The sequence below is a fragment of the Pelobates fuscus genome, chromosome 5 (genome assembly GCF_036172605.1).
Source record: "Pelobates fuscus isolate aPelFus1 chromosome 5, aPelFus1.pri, whole genome shotgun sequence".
NCBI lineage: Eukaryota > Metazoa > Chordata > Amphibia > Anura > Pelobatidae > Pelobates > Pelobates fuscus.
Window position 1 is genome coordinate 179,218,659 of NC_086321.1, and position 18,863 is coordinate 179,237,521.

The following is an 18,863-nucleotide window of genomic DNA, read 5'->3' on the forward strand; positions in this document are numbered from 1 at the left end:
CAATGATAACACTGCCTTATGGATCAAAACATGTTCCCATTGAGTTAATAAATGCAAATCCTTCAGGATTTTCTTTTCTTTTTTTTTTTACCCATCAGACATCAGTTAGTAATTAACTGATCCGCTATAGTCTGGTTAACTCACAGCTCTACTGTTTTTAACATCAAACAGTGTACCATAATCCCACTGCATCCTTCTTGTCAAAGTCCATGAATATCCACCAAAAAAACCTTCATAATTCCCATGATCCTCTGCAACAGATACATTCTCCAGTCTGTTGCAGTAACATTCCCTATTAAAATCCAGTTATGCTATTGATCTACATGCATGTGTGCATTATTCTAAGACACTATTATTTCCCTCCTACATTTAGAGCCTATTAACAAGAAGATATATATATTCCTTTGTGAGATGTCTTGCCTTCCTGGATAACTATGGCTTTTACTAGCACGTACCATAAGGATTTTTACCCTATTTATACATCACTATGGTTTACTATTGTTACCCAAACTACTAAGGCTAAATAGCTGCATATACTAGTAAAAATGTGGTTAAATGTGTTAATAGCTTGGTTATAGAGCTGACATTCCTGCTAGATTTAGTTTATTGCTGCTTTTTACAGTCAGTTGAGCGGCTATAGTAGTATAATTGCACCTGCATTACCACAATAGGATATTAAAACATAAGTATGCTCCAAACAATCGGCATTCATTGGCGGCATTAATACTAGGACAAATACATTCATATGCAATCATTAATACTGATATTTTGGGTTGCTACCTGGTTATTAATACTACTTTTGGAGCCATCAAAAAAAATATGACTTTAAACTACCATAGTCCTGGTTTGTGAGCAGAGACTTCTGTTACCTCCCAGAGGCTTTCCAATGACTTCCACAAGAGAAAAATATGGTTCCTTTATCTATAAATGAGAGCTTCACTATATCTACTGATCCACCTCATTGAGATGTCAAGAAGTGAGATGTAGGCTAATAATTACCCATGCCGAGGACTGACTAATCCACTGACTGGATGATAAATGCCTTCATTAATCTTCCAGTTGTGTCAAATAATCATACCTTGTACGCTATGCATTACGGTTCCAGTTTTGGCAGAATTGCCTCCTACGGATTTTGATCTGCTGTTCCAGGTTTTAGATATGTGCTCTTTAACTCTACGACAGGCTGTTCCATTTTTCCCCATTGACAGTTTGCTACACTGTCTTCTTATTTTACAGCTATAGTCACTGTGCAATTCCAGTAAAGACCACGTAAATGCTGGGGTATTTCCAACTGATGTCCCTGATGTAGTTTAGAGTTTGGCATCAGCATTTTTAAACATTTAGTTTTTTTATGATTTCCAGGCTGGTTGTGTAGTAGCACCATCATTTCTGGTAGTCACTGAGATTATTCCAGGTCGCTTGGTTACATTTCCTCTCAGTGGTTTTGGCAACTTACAAGGTTACATATATTTTTCAGGTAGTTGGGAAATCACACAGAGGTGGACGGAAATATGCCTTCAATAGTTAGATCCTACAATGAATGGACAATTGCAAATAAGATGGTCTATTAGAACACATGATAAATAAAAGACAGGTAGCTAAAGTGGATGCAAGTGGTTTGCTAACTCACCTTTGGTCTTTCTCCTTCTTTAATGGGTGAGATTGATTTAAGGCACACCGGTCCACCTGAAAAAACAGACAGACAAACATGATCTAAAATAAAAAAATAGGCAACCTCTGGCACTGTATGAACAACATACATCACTCTCCCATCACACTCTACAATTATTTATTAAGCTTAAGATGGTGCAGTTGACAGCAAATAAAGTGTTGAAGGTTGGATACCTTTGCCCCAGGTAAGAAAAAAGTTTAGGCTGTAGGACACTTGACATATGTAAAGATTCCTACCCCTGCACAAAAAAGGAAAAAAAGACAACATTCCAACTGAAATGAATCTGACTGACAAGTACTCACATAATCGCATGTCTGAACTTAGGGGCACTTTTCTGGAATAATCAGCTTATGTTTAACACTTTATGTGACTTTTTTTTTCTTCAATAACTTTTGTTATCAAAAACATTGAATATACACTTTTTTTGTGGCACAAACTCATCACAGAAATAGCACTTAAAATACTGAAGTGTCTGTAACCTTGCCAAACTAGGCATTTAAGAATGGAAACATCTCACTTCATCACACCCTGTAGCATTTATTGTGCTAATTATGTCTGTTTAAAAGTTTGGGGATTCCCGGGAGCAGTGTTTGGCAAACCTATCTGTGCTTGCCCAGTACAGGAAAGGCCCATTAACACAAATATCCAAAGAACCCTTATTCTATCTTTTTGGCAATATATTAAAATATTACACAACGTGGTGTCTGTATTATTTCCATGTAAATAAATTAGTAAAATGTTAAACCTAAAGTAGCTATAATCTAACATGGAAATGACGTCAATGAAATGCACTGTATTCTTGTGTTTATTCCCATGTGTACAAATAGTCTTATAATATACTCGCAATGCAGATTAGGCTCATGTTCAATAATAAAGTACACTCATTATAAACACAATTCTTTCACTAGCTGGGTCATTTAATCCTTTGAATTCCTACACAGGCACACCTGAACAACAATAATTGCATGCAGACATATGCAATCACACATACAAAAGGTTCATACACACCCAATGCTTTCGTCATCATGTCAGCAATCCCTGTTAAGGTCTTGCTCTATTTTTTTTTATTTTTTTTTTAATTCTTTAATGGTTCCAAAGCAGGACAACGTATACACAGCACACATAACAATATGAATATATTTTAAAGATAGGCATAGACGCAGCAGTGTTCTGCTTGCAACAGTATTCGAACGAATGCACATCCTAATATTTACATATTACAGGATTTGTAATCATACAATGCGTTTTTGCCTGCATTTTCCTAGGTGTGGTTAATTTCTTCAAGTATCTCAAGACATCCCACATGGTGTTTTAGTATTAAGAAATAAAACGTAACTATCGTGCTCTAACTCGTACTAAGAACAGTTAGGGGTACTACGTATATTCGCACTTGCTTCTCTAGCTGCACTGCATACCCTCGATAGTCCTGTTGTGCACGATCTGACAATTTGAAGGAAAATGAAAGATAGTTCAGAAGAGTAAAGCTAGAAAAAGAGAAAGCATGAGGAAGTAAAGAAAAAGCAGTTAGGGGTGAGAGTGGGAAGGATGGAAAAAAGAGGGGGGGGGCAGGAGGGAAGCAGCCCGGTGAGAGCTACCGAACGATAAGTGTCACAAGGATTGCATTACCTTGCTGACTTTGTCTATCCTAGGCACCTCTTTGAATTCCCTCAAAGAAAAAAAATGGGTTTGGGTGAAGTGGTCTATGACTTATCTTGTCAGTGCCCTAAGTGATACGATTTTATGGTTTTTGTGTTTGGTCCAGTCTGTTGTTTTAGTTACTTGCTGTGCTATTGATCCAAGGGTCCCAGATCTTTTCAAATTTCTTAGTAGTCCCCCTGACCTGAGCCGTCAATTTGTCCATTAAAAAAGTGTCCTTTATTTTATGTTTTATTATTGCTATCGTAGGAGCGTCACTCTGTAGCCAAACCTGCGCTAGGGCTCGTCTTGCGGTGAGGTTTATTTTGTGAAGGAGGTTTTGTTCCATCCTTGTCCAATAATCCATGGATCTTGACAGCAGGAACACCCACGGGTCTAGCTTCACCTCTCTGCCGAACACTTCTCGCAACAATGTTGCGATCCGTTTCCAGTATGCCTGCGCCACTGGACATTCCCACCACATATGAATATACGTACCCTTATGTCCGCAACCCCTCCAGCATAAGTCTGTCGGGTTTTTACCCATGCGGCACAATGTCACTGGGGTGGTATACCACCGAAACAAGGTCTTATATGATTGTTCCTGCAGGGACACGCATACTGAAGATGTTGCTGCTGCCTCCCATATTTCCTGCCATTCTACCCCCTCTAACACTTCATTCATGTCTGCTTCCCACTGATGAATGTATTTAATATCTCCCCATTCCAGTGTGTGAGCACTTAGATGGACGTATAAACAGGATATAAGGCTATTCGGGAATTGTTCCCTTGAACACATCCTTTCGAAAAACGTCAATGGTGTCTGTGCCGCCTTTTTGATCCTGGTAGCTCGGGTATAGTCCCTAAGCTGGAGATAGCGAAAGTAGTCGAAAGGTCTCAGTGGGATCCTACTATTTAATTCCTCAAATGTGACCATGGAACCATTTTCAAACAGTAGAAATAGTCTCTGCAGCCCTGCGTTTTCTAGTCCCCTGAAGTTCCTAGCTTGCATACCCGGGGGAAAATCTCTATTTCTCAAGAATTAGGTCATTGGCGACGGGGTAGATGTCAGACTATATTTGAGGGCGTTTGCGTCCCAGACCTTGAGAGAGGTCTGTACCGCTTGGCAAGGCACCCTATCCAGAGATCTAAATTCCTTAGCGGTCCATATGAGGTACTGGGGGAGGTCCTGGCCCAGTAAAGAGGACTCCAAGTCGACCCATCTCCTCTCATCAGGGGGCGTATGCCATAGCGCTATTTGGGTCAACTGGGCCGCCACATAGTAGTAGTAAAGGTTTGGAAATCCCAGTCCCCCCCTGTCCTTAGCTCTATAAAGTATATTCCGTGATATCCCATGTTTCCTTTTCTGCCAGATAAACTTGCCGATGGCCTGTTGAAGTGCTCCCAAGCTAGATTTAGTCAAGTAGATCGGGAGAGTTTGAAAGAGGAACAGTATCCGAGGCAGCACATTCATTTTCACCGAATGTATTCTCCCGATCCACGAAATTGGTTTATCTACCCACGTCTCCATGTCACGTATTAGTTGCCTAATCAGTGGTACGTAATTCTGTTGGTGTAAGAGAGAGGGATCCGCCGTCAACCAGATGCCCAAATATTTAATGTGATCTTTCGCTATGTGGACATGATACGTCTTCCCTATATGCGCCTCATCTGCATTGCTCATCCCTAAGGGGAGTGCGCTTGATTTGTGTAAATTGACCTTGTATCCGGCCACTGTGCCATACTCTGTCAGTATCCCCGTCAGTGCTGCCATAGATTCCAGCAAATCCCGAAATAACGTACTCCTGCCCCCCTACCGTGATGCCCTTGATCTCAGGGGTTACGCGTATCGTTTGCATGAGGGGCTCCAATGACAGGACAAACAGCAACGGTGAGAGAGGGCAACCCTGGTTATTCTAACCTGTGCCCTGACGTTAGAATATAAGGCTTTGATGGTTGTGATAAACTGGGCCGGCATGCCGAAATGGTGTAACATCTCAAATAGATCCGACCATTTGACTCTGTCAAACGCTTTTTCGGCGTCTTTTTTGGCGTCTAGTGACAGCATCAACGTCGGGGTTTGCAGCCTAGTTTGTCTCCCTATAAGATCTATGTTGCGTCTCGTATTTTCGAACAGTTGCCTACCCGGTACGAAGCCCACCTGGTCTGGATGGACTAGGCTAGAGAGAATTGGGTTCAGTCTGATCGCTAACACTTTACCCAGGATTTTGGAATCATGATTAATTAGAGATATTGGGCGAAAATTCTCCGGGAGTGAGTCATCTTTCCTTGGTTTAGGCAATAACACTATATTCGCTAGTGACATATCTCGGTCTGGGTTCCCCCCATTCTGAAGGTCATTAAACCACAGTTCTGTAGCGGTACTTACCCTTTCCAGGGGCAGGCCGGGGTCCTCTGTTCGAGCCGCGCGCGGTCCTGCTGCTGCACGAGCTGCGCGCGGCTCATCCGAAGGCAGGAACAGGAAGGCGGGCATGTGTCCCGTCTGACTCTAAGAGCGCGCCGTGGGTCTCGGGCGCGCTCTTAAAGGGACAGTGGGAGCCTAAATTGGAAAAGGCCTCCCATTGGTCCCTGTCATGCCACACTCCCCATACACTTACCTTTTGGGGGCGTGGAGATGACAGGGACCAATCAAAATAGATGTTTAGTTATTTATACTCACCTTTTTCCCTTGGTTCCTTGCCCTATCGTGGTTTCTGTTTCAGTTCCCTTTAGCGCTTGTTGTGTTCAGTTGTGTTCCTTCGTACTTGACCTTGGCTTTGTTTTCTGACTACGTTATCTCTTTATCCTTATCTGTTCTGTTTGCCGGCTTGCTGTTTACTGTGTACCAGACCCCGGCTAGTCCTAGTTTACGCTGTCTCTTTGTGCCCTTGACCTCGGATTGTTCCTGACTCTGTACTTCTCCTATATACGTCGAGTCCGGCCACTCTAAGGTCCGGTAGACGTATCTCCCCTCTGTGTTGTCTTCTGTTTAGCTGAATCCTGCGTGTTGGGGTATATTTTTGTTAGAAGTTCAAGGTGGGGCAAGAGCTCCTCTCTATACGTCTTATAGTAGCTTCCGTCGAAACCATCTGGGCCGGGTGCCTTATTGCTTTTCAGGGCCGAAATCGCTGCATCTATTTCAACCACTGAAATCTGATTCCCGAGTGTTGCCACATCTGCCTCGCTCAGTTTCGGGAGAGGAATCCTAGAGAGGAAATCCCGTATCCCGTCTAGTTCTCTTTGTGGGTTCGTGTCTGCGCCACTCGAGTGGTTATATAGTTCGGAGTAAAACCCTGTAAATACTTTGGCGGTATCCATGGGATTCGTCTGATATACTCCTGTTATATTATTGATCTTTGTGATATGTGTGTTCCGTTGACGTGGTCTAAGGGATCTTGAAGGTCTTGCTCTATTGCCTAGACAAGATACATTTTTGTCCACAATTTTTTTTTTTTACTTGTGAGTGAATAAACATTATTTAAACGCTGTTCACTATTCAAAAACAACATTCCCCAATGTAGCACATACGAATCTGCACAAATATTAATTCTTGGAATAATGGCAATAACATGGTATCAACACCAACTCCATGCTAGAGCAAATGTAAGCAAGTGTGACAAAATGTAAAAGTAAAAATGGAAGATATGGTATGTACACACTCTTTCACTTCAATTATACTTTTGTTATTAACGTCAAATCAATTATATGTTTTTCTACAAGTTGATAGTATTGCTTTATGTTGAACGAGGAAATTAAAAGAAATGCTTGATAACAAGCAATGACTGTAAAATGCTATCTTTTTGTCTTGCCTGTAAATGTGTCAACTCCCTCTTCATTGATTTTGTCTGGAAGCGGCACCCCTCCAGGAGATCGAAGCCTCCGAGGACTTAGTCCTGATGTGAGTGCAAAGCTGAGGGACGAGTGTGGTGATGGAGAGCTGTGCTCGGAAGATGAGATAGCCAAAGATGATCTGGTACGTGAACCTAGAAAGAGCAGGCTCTTTACTGGTTTCTTATGTTTTGTGTGTTTCCTATATTTGTTCAGTTTTACTAAACTTACCTCTTGCAGTTAGAAGAGCACCAACTGTTCTCTCACTTATTGCACTGAATCCAGCTTTAATGTCAAGAAAAGAGCGATGGCTGGAACCAATAGACACTGTATCCTGGGTTCTGTGATCTGTGCATTAAATATTCATTTCTTTAGGTTAAAAGTATTTTTGATTAAAAAAAAAAAGTGTGTCTATTCATGAATTTTATGAACTCCTCTCACTAACCAACTGAACTTCTCCGTCTTCCATTAAACACAATTTGAACCTTAATATATTACTCACCAGAACTGGGTTTGTGTTCAATTTACAAGACATTAAGCAACTTTGTCAGTCATCCCATGCTAACTACCACCTCTACCTTCTAATTTTGACTGCTTCTCCACTTCCACATCTTCCATCTTCGTAGCTAGATTGGTGGTATGTAATATGTATGACTCCAGGAGACTCTTTTGGCCTTGTTATCTTTAAAGACATCGCAGTATAAGCAATATACCCATACATGGCATACTGAATATCCCTCTATAGAAAATAATCTAAGATGTGTCTGTGGTTTTGGATGCACATGCAAGAAGATACTTTGCACAGTCCAGTAGATGCTTGTGCCATTGATAACACATTATCAATTTAGACAGTTACTTTAACAGAGTAATTCTAAGCTAGGCATCAAACTGCAATGGGAAGCTTGCCGTGTAACTGAACATTTGCTTTATAACATATGGTATAGCAAAAAGGAAGTAACTTGCCAGTGCAGTTTGCTGTCTGGCTTCTACTTTGTCTTTTTATCACTACAATACTCCATAATGAACTCAGTGAACATTAGTTAGCAAGGATGCTTGCCTTATGCCTTATTAGAAAATCTACACTTACAAATATTACACCACTTGGCTGGTTGCTATTTCCAACAGCCGTTGATACCTTGTTTTATTGATTGCATGCCCTTAAGGCTTTCAATACCATATTATCATTCTTTTCTGCAGACTTTCTTCACCTACATTTAAGGGCTAAAAAAGATATACCGTATATACTCGAGTATAAGCCGACCCGAATATAAGCCGAGGCCCCTAATTTTACCCCAAAAAACTGGGAAAACTTATTGACTTGAGTATAAGACTAGGGTGGGAGATGCAGCAGCTACTGGTAAATTTCTAAATAAAATTAGATCCCAATAAAATGACATTAATTGAATATTTATTTACAGTGTGTGTATATAATGAATGCAGTGTGTGTGTATGTGTGCAGTGTGTGTATGAGAATGCAGTGTGTGTGTATGAATGCAATGTGTGTGTGTGATGCAGTGTGTGTGTTGCAGAGCCTTGGTGGGGGGGTGGGCATTTTTATTATTATTTCTTTAATTATTATTTTAATAATTTTTTTGTTTTGTTTTATTAATATTTTTATTTTTATTATTTTTATTTTATTATTATTTATTTTAAATATTATTTTATTATTATTATTATTTATATATATATATTTTTTTCATCCCCCCTCCCTGCTTGATACATGGCAGGGAGGGGGGCTCTCACTCCCTGGTGGTCCAGTGGCATTGGTAGTTCAGTGGAGGGGGGCTGGCAGGAAGCACTTACCTCTCCTGCAGCTCCTGTCAGCTCCCTCCTCCACCGCGCGGGTCCGGTCCGCTCCCCTGTCAGCTCCCAGTGTAAGTCTCACGAGAGCCGCACTATGACCCGGCACACTGGGAGCTGACAGGGGAGCTGAACGGACCGGCGCGGAGGAGAAGGGAGCTGACAGGAGCTGCCGGAGAGGTAAGTAAGAGATTCCTGCCAGCCCCCCTCCTACACAGCCCCTTGTCTGTATTAAGACAATGTAAATTGCCATAATACAGACACTGACTCGAGTATAAGACGAGTTGGGGTTTTTCAGCACAAAAAATGTGCTGAAAAACTCGTCTTATACTCGAGTATATACGGTACCCTCCAAGATGATTTTTTTAATTCCTGCTCCTTGGTTGTTCCTCAGTCAGAAAGTATATTATGAAGAACCCATAACATGCCAGGACCTGCAGTTTTATGCCCTTGTAATAGCAGGAATGAGTCTGATGACATCACCCTGATTTATAACCTGCCAAAGTGCTTCATTCCCTTAACAAGAAACTTACACTTATTATGACAATGCCAACAATTAAAAAACCCTTGTGTATCCAGCCTTAGTGAATCATACAGATATTGCTTCACACATCTTGCCAAAGGAGAGAGTATGGCATTGTTTGTACTATTTAGGTATGTTTATAATAGTGATGTGATAAAACTAGATACATATTTCTACTATCAATATTTAATCCAATCACCAAAAACAGTTCTCTACCAGATGCCTTTAACATTTCTAAGATTTACAGATCCTCCCTTGACTCAAATTTTCTCTACATGTATTCCTAACACTATAGTGCTGGACTACCTATTTAGATGTCCGGCACCCCTCAGTAAGGAGTTAAAAGGTAGCCTTGCTTACCTTTTCATCATCGTAGCACCAGTCTGGTCATTCTTGATGATCTCAATCAATCCAATGCTTTCCTGATTGGCGCAGTACAGCATTTTGCCGTGCATCTCCTCATAGAGATGCATTGAGTCAAAGCATCTCTATTATTATTATTTATAAAGCGCCAACAAGTTCCGTAGCGCTGTACAATGGGTGGACTAACAGACACGCATTTGTAACTAGACAAGTTTGACACACAAGAACAGAGGGATTGAGAGAATGAGCTTACATGCTAGAGGGAATGGGGTATAGCGACACAAAAGGTATGTGTAGGGTAGAAAAGTAGGTTGCTAGGATTGTATTCATTGAGAGCTTTGTGTTTTGTTTTGATGACAGTTTCAGGAGAGGAATCAGGATGCAGGGAGGGGAAGCTTTTCACAGTTTAATTAATATGCTTTCCTAAAGAAGTAAGTTCTCAAAGATTTTTTGAAGGAGTGGAGACTGGGTGAGAGTCTAACAGAGAGGGGAAGTGCGTTCCATAGGAACGGTGCAGCCTTAGAGAAGTCTTTAAGGTAAGCATGAGAGGTAGGAGTACGTACAGAGGTTAGACATAGATCTCCGGCAGAGCGTAGGGGCCTAGACGGAACATATTTGTGTATTAGTGAGGATAAGTAGGTGGGAGCAGCATTGTGTAGAGATTTATGAGCAAGTGTCAGGATCTTAAATTAAGCCCTATATCTTACAGGAAGCCAATGAAGGGACTGACAAAGGGGGGGAGGTGCGGGAAGACAGGAAGATGAGCCTCGCTGCCACATTCATTATAGACTGTAAAGGGGCAAGTTGGAAATATGTAAGACCACTGAGAAGTGGATTAGAGTAGTCAAGGTGAAAGAGGACAGCAGCATGGACAAACACCTTTGCCGTATCAGGTGTTTAATAGGGTTGAATGTTTTTGAGATGGAAGCGGCAGGATTTGGCGATTGATTAGACATGAGGGGTAAAGGAGACGTCGGAGTCAAAGAGAACACCTAAGTAGCGAGCCTTAGAGGTAGAGCGGATGGTAGCGCCATTGACTTGGAGGGACACAGACAAGGGAGTAGCAACACTTGAGGGAGGGAAGACCAGAAGTTCTTTTTTGGACAGATTCAGTTTAAAGGGAAACTCCAGTGCCAGGAAACCAATCTGTTTTCCTGGCACTGGAGGGTCCCTCTCCCTCCCACCCCCCAATCCCCGGTTACTGAAGGGGTGAAAACCCCTTCAGTCACTTACCTCAGGCAGCGACATGTCCCACGTCGCTGCCTGCTCCTCCCCCGCCGCTCCACCTTCTTCCTCCGTCGGCCGGTGGGCGAGACTGATCCCGCCCACCAGCCGAGGAGTCCCAATGCGCATGCGCGGCAATGCCGCGCATGCGCATTGGCGCACCCTATAGGAAAGCATTGACAATGAATTTCAATGCTTCCCTATGGGGAATAGAGTGACGCTGGAGGTCCTCACACAGCGTGAGGACATCCAGCGACGCTCTAGCACAGATAATCTGTGCTAGGGACCAGGAAGTTCCCTCTAGTGGCTGTCTAGCAGACAGCCACTAGGGGAGGACTTAACCCTGCAAGGTAATTATTGCAGTTTATAAAAAACTGCAATAATTACACTTGCAGGGTTAAGGGTAGTGGGAGTTGGCACCCAGACCACTCCAATGAGCAGAAGTGGTCTGGGTGCCTGGAGTGTCCCTTTAAGGAAATGAGCAGCCATCTAGTTGGAAGTAGCAGAGAAAGAGGGTGGTGAGAAATCCGGGGAGGACAGATACATTTGCGTGTCATCTGCATAGAAATGATACTGGAAGCTGAAGGGGCTGATGAGTTTATCAAGGGAGGAAGTGACCCTTGGGGAACACCAACAGAGAGTGATTGGGGAGAAGAGCCAGAAAAGGAAACACTGAATGAGTGCTGGGAGAGGTAGGAAGAGCACCAGGAGAGAGCAGTATCTTGTAGAGCGAGATTACGGAGGATGAATAGAAGCTGTTGACGATCAACAGTGTGAAAAGCAGTAGAAAGGTTGTGGAGAATTAGGATAGAGTAGTGGTCATGGGATTTAGCAGTAATAAGATCATTGTATACTTTGGTCACAGCCGAGTGCCGAGTGCAGAATTCAGATTAAAGTGGGTCAAGCAGAGAGTTGGATTCGAGGAAGTCTGTCAATCTCGCATACACAACTCGCTCTAGGATCTTGGAGACAAACAGCAGTAGCGAGATAGGGCAGTAGTTGGTAGGGAATTAGGGTAAAGGTTGGGCTTTTTCAGAATTGGGGTTACGGTTGCATGTTTGAAGGGTGGAGGAAATGTGCCAGAGGAGAGGTAGAGATTGAAAATTTTAGTGAGAGGCAGAGCAAGAGAAAGAGACAAAGTGCAGATGAGATACAAGGGAATAAGATCGAGGGAACAGGTGGTGGGGCGGTAGGAATGGAGCAAAACAGAAACCTCTTCTGCTGAGTGGGTGCAAATGAGCGTAGGATAGCTGAGGGAGTGTGTTTAGGGGAAAAGTTTGTAGTGGATGGAGAGAGATGAGAGATCTCTTCCCTGATTGTAGAAATCTTCTCAGTGAAGTGAGTTGCAAAGTTTGTGGGGGTCAATTTAGTAGGAGGAGGAGGCACGACAGGGCAAAGAGAGTTAAAAGCTTGAAACAGTCGTTTGGGCTCGCGGGAGAGTGTGGTTATGAATATATTGAAGTAGTTTTCTTTTGAAGAGGAAAGAGCCAGACTGTGGGAGCTCAGTATAAATTTAAAGTGGAGGAAGTCAGATGCAGAGTGAGCCAGGGTTGTAATTGGTGCCTAGTGCATTTAAGTGTAGGAGGTGCCATGACCTTTAGTTGAGAATAGAGAGTGGAGTTGTAAAGGGTGGTTGCAGTGTTAGGGCAGGTGAGATTGGAGATTGGTGAAAGGAGACTTTGGAGGTTGGTGGAGAATTGCTGTAGGTCAAGACAATGAAGGTTTCTGCAAGACTGATGTGGTGAGAGTGAGGTACTTTGGGTACAGGGTATGCGGATGTCAATGGACAGCAGATGGTGGTCAGATAGAGGAAATGGAACATTGGAGAGATTAGAGGTGGTACAAAGATTGGTGAAGATGAGGTCAAGAGTGTTTCCTGCTCTATGAGTTGATGAATTAGACCACTGTGTGAGTCCAATGGAGGAGTTTATAGAGAGCAGACGAGAGGCATCAGGGCAGTTAGGGATGTGGATTGGGATATTAAAGTCCCCAAGAATGAGGGAAGGAGTGCAAGAGGGGAGAAAATAAGGTAACCAGGAAGTGAACTGTTCAATAAATAGTCTAGGATGACCAGTAAGGGGAAGGGGGGGATAAATTAGGCAATTCTTAGAGGAGTGGGTTTAAATAGACAGAAAGTATGAACTTCAAAGGAAGTAAAGGATAGAGCAGGGAGGATAGGTTGAAAGGTACATTGAGGGGAGTCTTCAGCGTCTTTATGCAGAGGATGGAGATGCTGAACACAAGTGCTGCACTGATCTAGGATGCACCTCTAGTGGTAGTCACTCAGTTACTAGGCAACAATGTAAACACTGCCTTTTCTCGGCAAAAGCAGCGTTTACAGTACTAAGGCTATAGGGGCATGCTTTAGACACCAGAACCACTTCATTAAGCTGTAGTGGTTCTGGTGATCATAGTGTCCCTTTAATATATGTTTTAAAGAACAAACATTATATACATATATCCATACAACATTCAACATTAAATTCAAATTGCCAATTCAACTTTAGATCACTACTGTGATGAACCTAGGGACTGCTTGTGAAAACATAGGGGAAGGAGGGGCTAAATACTAATGGTGTTAATAGTGAAGGAAAAGAGGATAGGCGCAGAGGCTGTGCCAGACAGATAATTTTGCCCTTATAAAAGGGCTGATGGAGGCCAAATGCCTACTTGTTATATCCAACCATAAAAGGGCATGTAAATGTTTGCCCACCTGGACCCTCTCCACCTTCTTCCAATGGGCATCCACCCCCTTCCAATGGGCATCCACCCCCTCGTTTGCCCATTCTACCACCCCCAAGAGGTGGCAAGCCTGATAATACAATTTAAAGTCTGGCATCACAGTGTGTGTGTGTGGCAGCGGATGTGTATATGTGCATACATCTCAGCATTCAAAACGCCAACACTACACACAAATACACCCCTGCATGCAAACGTCAAAACTACAAACACACCCTTGCATGCAAACGTCAACACTACAAACAAACAAAATTCTGCATTCAAATGTCAACACTACATACAAACACACTTCTGTATTAAACACCAAAATTATATATAAGCACACCCCTGCATTCAAAAACACTACACATAAATGCATGCTTGCATTCAAATGCAAACACTACATACAAACACATCCCTACATTCACACAAACATACACTATACACAGTGGCGTACATACCAGGGTCGCAGGGGTCGCGGCTGCGACCGGGCCCGGCCCACCAGGGGGCCCGGCCGCCCCTGCGACCCGGTATGTAGCCACTGGGCCAGCCTCTTCTCCTGGGGGGCCCTAGAGCCGGCCACCTCCGGGCCCCCCCGAGGCTGGCCCTGCTGCCACCCGGCTGGCCGGTCCTGCGGGCGCGCGAGGGAGCACTCTCCCCTGAGTGCTTCCTCTTCAGCTCCCTCGCGCACCGCGTAGGGATGCCGGCGCCGGAAGATGACGTCATCTTCCGGCGCCGGTATCAGTACGCGGCGTGCGAGGGAGCTGAAGAGGAAGCACTCAGGGGAGAGTGCTCCCTCGCGCGCCCGCCAGCCTGACTGCCCGCCGGGTGACCGGACCCCCAGGAGCCCAGCAGCACCACTGGACCCCAGGGAATCCCCTCAGCACTCCAAAAGGTAAGGAGGCTGGGGGGATTAAATACAAAAAAACGTTAGTGTGTGTAAGTGTTAGTGTGTGTAAGTGTGAGTGTTAGTGTGTGTTAGTGTGAATGTGAGTGTTAGTGTGTGTGTGTGTGTGTTAGTGTTAGTGTTTGTGTCTGCTAGTGAGTGTCAGTGAGTGTGTTACTGTGTGTGTCTGTTACTGTGTGTGTTAGAGTGTGTGTGTCTGCTAGTGTCAGTGAGTGAGTGTGTGTCTGCTAGTGAGTGTCAGTGATTGTGTTACTGTGTGTGTCTGTTACTGAGTGTGTTTGTGTGTGTGTTAGTGAGTCTGTTTGATGTCTGTTAGTGAGTGTGTGTTTGTCAGTGAGAGTGTATGTTTTGTAAGTGTGTGTATGTATGTCTGTCGCTGAGTGTGTCTCTGTCAGTAAATGTGTGTGTCTGTTAGCTAGTGTGTATGCGTCTGTTCGTGAGAGTGTGTGTGTGTCTTCAGCACTTACCTTTCTCCAGCGCCGGACTCCCTTGGCGCAGGGGAACCCTCCGCCTCTCGGCTCCGAATGCGCATGCGCGGCAAGAGCCGCGCACGCATTCAAACCGCCCATAGGAAAGCATTACTCAATGCTTTTCTATGGACGTTCAGTGTCTTGGAATCGCGGAAGCGCCTCTAGCGGCTGTCAGTGAGACAGCCACTAGAGGCTGGATTAACCCTCAGTGAAACATAGCAGTTTCTCTGAAACTGCTATGTTTTCAGCTGCAGGGTTAAAACCAGAGGGACCTGACACCCAGACCACTTCATTGAGCTGATGTGATCTGGGTGTCTGTAGTGGTCCTTTAAGTGTGTGCATCTGTATGCACTGGCGTACATACCGCGGTCGCAGGGTTCGCAGCCCTGCAACCCCTGCGACCAGGTGCCCGCCGCAATGTGTTGCGGCCCCGGTCCGCCAGAGTAAGCGCGGGGGGTTGGGGGGGGCCCACGGATCAATTTTCGCACCGGGGCCCCATGGGTCATGTGTACGCCACTGACTATACAAAAACATGCTTACATTCAAACACACAAATACTGCTCAGTGCTAAATACAATCCTGCAAGCATGGGGAATCGGTAGAGCCCCAGCTTTCAAAGCATTGTTGAAGTTGCATGACAAATGGGGATCTATCTTTTAGCCACCCTGTGTACATACACAGACATAAAGACAGCCATACAGTCTGTAAGACTGTCTGTGTATGTATGTCTCTGTATACCTTGTCTGTATGTCTCTGTATGACTGTCTGCTTATGTATGTCCCCATATCACTGTGTATGTATCTCTCTATATGCCTATCTGTCTCTTTATGTCTGTATTTATCTGTATGCCTGTGTCTGTATGAATGTATGTCTGTGTTTGTATGACAGTGTACATGTACGCTGTACGTGTAGATTGTAGAGTTTGTTTGATTGTGTGCCTTTTATGACTGTGTGTCTGTATATCTTTGTGAATGTGTGCCTGAATAACTATGTCTGTGTGCTTGTATGTTTGTGTTTCTGTATGTTTGTGTATTTGTGCATATATGTATTTTTGCCTGTATCTATGTCTATGTGGGAGAAAGAGAGATAGGGGCTGGGGGTAAGAAAGAGACACACTAAAGGGGGATGTAATGCACAAAGGGGTAAGACATTCAAAAGAGGGGATATGAAACACAGAGGTGAAGATGCATTTAGGGGGGAGGGCAGCAAAATGCATCTTCGCCTGTGTAGTCAAAAAATCCTTGCACCAGCCCTGTAGGTAGTGTTTGAAAAATATACATGAGTCTGGGAAGAAGGTTCATGTTCAACATGCTCACCCTTCCTAGCCAGGACAGGTGACCAGTTTGCTAGGTCCATACGGAATACTGACAACATAGAGGGACAATTCAAGAGCTATGGGTCTTCTGGGTCATTTGAAATCCACACTCCATATATTTAATGGCTGTAGTTGACCATTGAAAGGAGAAACCACAGAGAGATTGACATTCAACACCACCTGTTTTGAATAATTAATTTGCCCTCTTCCTCCAAATAGAATTAAAAGCCTTTAAAAGGTGGGTGTGGGGGCGGAGCCTGGCTTCCATGCGGGGCAGACATGTGGGACTTGAGCTCCCGAGCTTTTCTAACCCTGTAGGGGGACAACCCCGACTAATCGACTATTAATCGCTATTTTAAGGCATTATCTGGAAGCTGGACACTTGAGCCACACGCAGACGCCCAAATCCAGCCTGTAACCCGATGAAGACCTGAGCTACGCTGCTGAAGCCTACTGAGTAAGGGCTGGGAGAGGCGGCCGACCTCCCTGCTTTTAAATCCTTGGTCTGGTTTGGCAGCATGAACGTTACGCATTATTATGATGCAGCTAAAACAATTGACTTTTTCAGTTTATAATATCCAAAATTGCCCTGTCACACATAACTATATACTGTGGATTCCTTGCACGATCTTCTTAGGAACACCTTCCAGCAATCTAACGAGCTACTATATTGCTTTTGTGAGCAGGAGCTTTTATTATATCTACTGCTGTTGTATTCCTCTTGTGTATATATTCACTAAACCCCCTAATAGTACTTTGGATAGTTTATAATTAAAAAGTGATAATAACAATATTACAATTACAATGATGAAGCAGGAAAACGTGCATGTGAATGACAGAATTGAAAGTGTAAACAAGCTTTAAATCCAGGGATTGTACACACAGTTTAGGCAAGAACTATTTCTTACTTGCTCTTTAGCCAGTGTGATACATTATTTGATAAACATGTTCCGAGCAACAGCTAAGACAGCCTGTAAGACAGACAGTGCTCACCTTTGCTTAGTCCTCCTTGGTCCCATAGCAGTTTGGTAATTTCATTAGTCCAGCACTCTTTTACACCAGAGTTTTCAGCTTGTAAGACTAATGTCTCTCTGGATTTTGGACGACGGAACCATAGCTCAATTCTTGTGTCTCCCTCCACAGCACTTTCAGTGAGACCCATGTCGACAGTCTATAAGTGAATCACACTACATAGGTAAGTTATAAAAGTGGATGTACCTCAAATCTACATTAAAAAGGACTCTATATAAACCAGGCTCCAACATAACTGAAATGCATTCATAGTCTTGCTAAAAAAGAAAGATCAGCAGCTTCCTGCAGTCTAATATTAGAGACGTACTGGATACTGCACTCACCAAGTAACCCAGGTGCTCTGAAACCAAGGCTGGTCAGGCCTCCCTTCCAAAATATGCAGAATAAATAATGGTTCGGGCACTCTGGGATAACAAAAAAATAGTAGCCTTATTGGTGCAAAAACAGCAAAATTTCGTCCCTACAGGGTCTTTAGCAAGCTATGATGGTCAAAGTGTTGCTGTTTTTGCAGCAATAAAGCTGCTATTTTTTTTTCTATCCCGGAGTGCCCGAATCGTTATTTATTCTGCATATCCTGCAGTCTAATGTCACTCTTTGGACACACTCCTCTTTTCACAAAGCAAATTCTTTATTAGACATGCTCTGAGTACTTACTCAGCTCATCAAATACTGTGAGCTGAGTTGCCTTGTTATTATCATTGTCTTACTGTCCCCTTTCCCCTCAGCATGACTTAGATATATTATTAGGATCAGAGAGGACTAGTGTTTGGCATTAGGACTGAGTCAAGTCAGAGTCAAGTGGATCTATCCCAAAGAAGATACCATTAAGTCTGCCTCACCTATGCACAAGCCAGCTTCAACACCTTCACCCATGCAACAAAAAAGGAAGGGAGATAATCAAGTTATCCGTGAAATCTCTGCTTCTCCAGCAGAGAAATAAGGATGTGTGGATCAGAAGCATACTGGAAAGTACACGCCAAGTGATCTGCTGCTTTGCTGCTTTGTTCAGGGCCAACTGGATTCTCTGGCTGTACCCCAGGTGACGGTATCTCAAGCTGTAGACTGGGCATGCAGTATACACAGGACCATCACAGCCACAGTTGACTCTCCTTGTGAAATGGTAGCCCAATACACCAATGTTTCACACAAAATGGCGACCTTGCAAAAGACTTGAATAATAATCAAGAATCTTAAGCTTATGATCTACAGGGACCTGCCTTATCAAACCCAACGATGGCGCAAATGCTACTCTCCTGTTACCTCTGTGTGTGCTCCGAGATAGAGGTGTACTCTATAAATGGGGACCTTGCAGATACCTTAGTGTGACTCATGCCAGCAACCATTGCTACCTTTCCTCTCCTGACGACCCCAAGGAA

At 43.6% G+C, this 18,863-nt stretch overlaps 1 protein-coding gene across 1 annotated transcript in view; it reads right to left on the minus strand.

Moving 5' to 3' along the window:
- Positions 1 to 1,022: 1,022 nt before the first annotated feature.
- The window catches only part of ARHGEF40 (Rho guanine nucleotide exchange factor 40), a 45,717-nt gene continuing 27,876 nt past the window's right edge, over positions 1,023 to 18,863 (minus strand). The window contains exons 18-22 of the mRNA XM_063454790.1: positions 17,449 to 17,626; positions 7,367 to 7,483; positions 7,117 to 7,290; positions 1,631 to 1,686; positions 1,023 to 1,531 (exon numbers count right to left, since the gene is read on the minus strand). Coding sequence (XP_063310860.1) covers positions 1,490 to 1,531; positions 1,631 to 1,686; positions 7,117 to 7,290; positions 7,367 to 7,483; positions 17,449 to 17,626 — 567 coding nt within the window. The 3' untranslated portion in view covers positions 1,023 to 1,489. The remainder of the gene's footprint in view (positions 1,532 to 1,630; positions 1,687 to 7,116; positions 7,291 to 7,366; positions 7,484 to 17,448; positions 17,627 to 18,863) is intronic.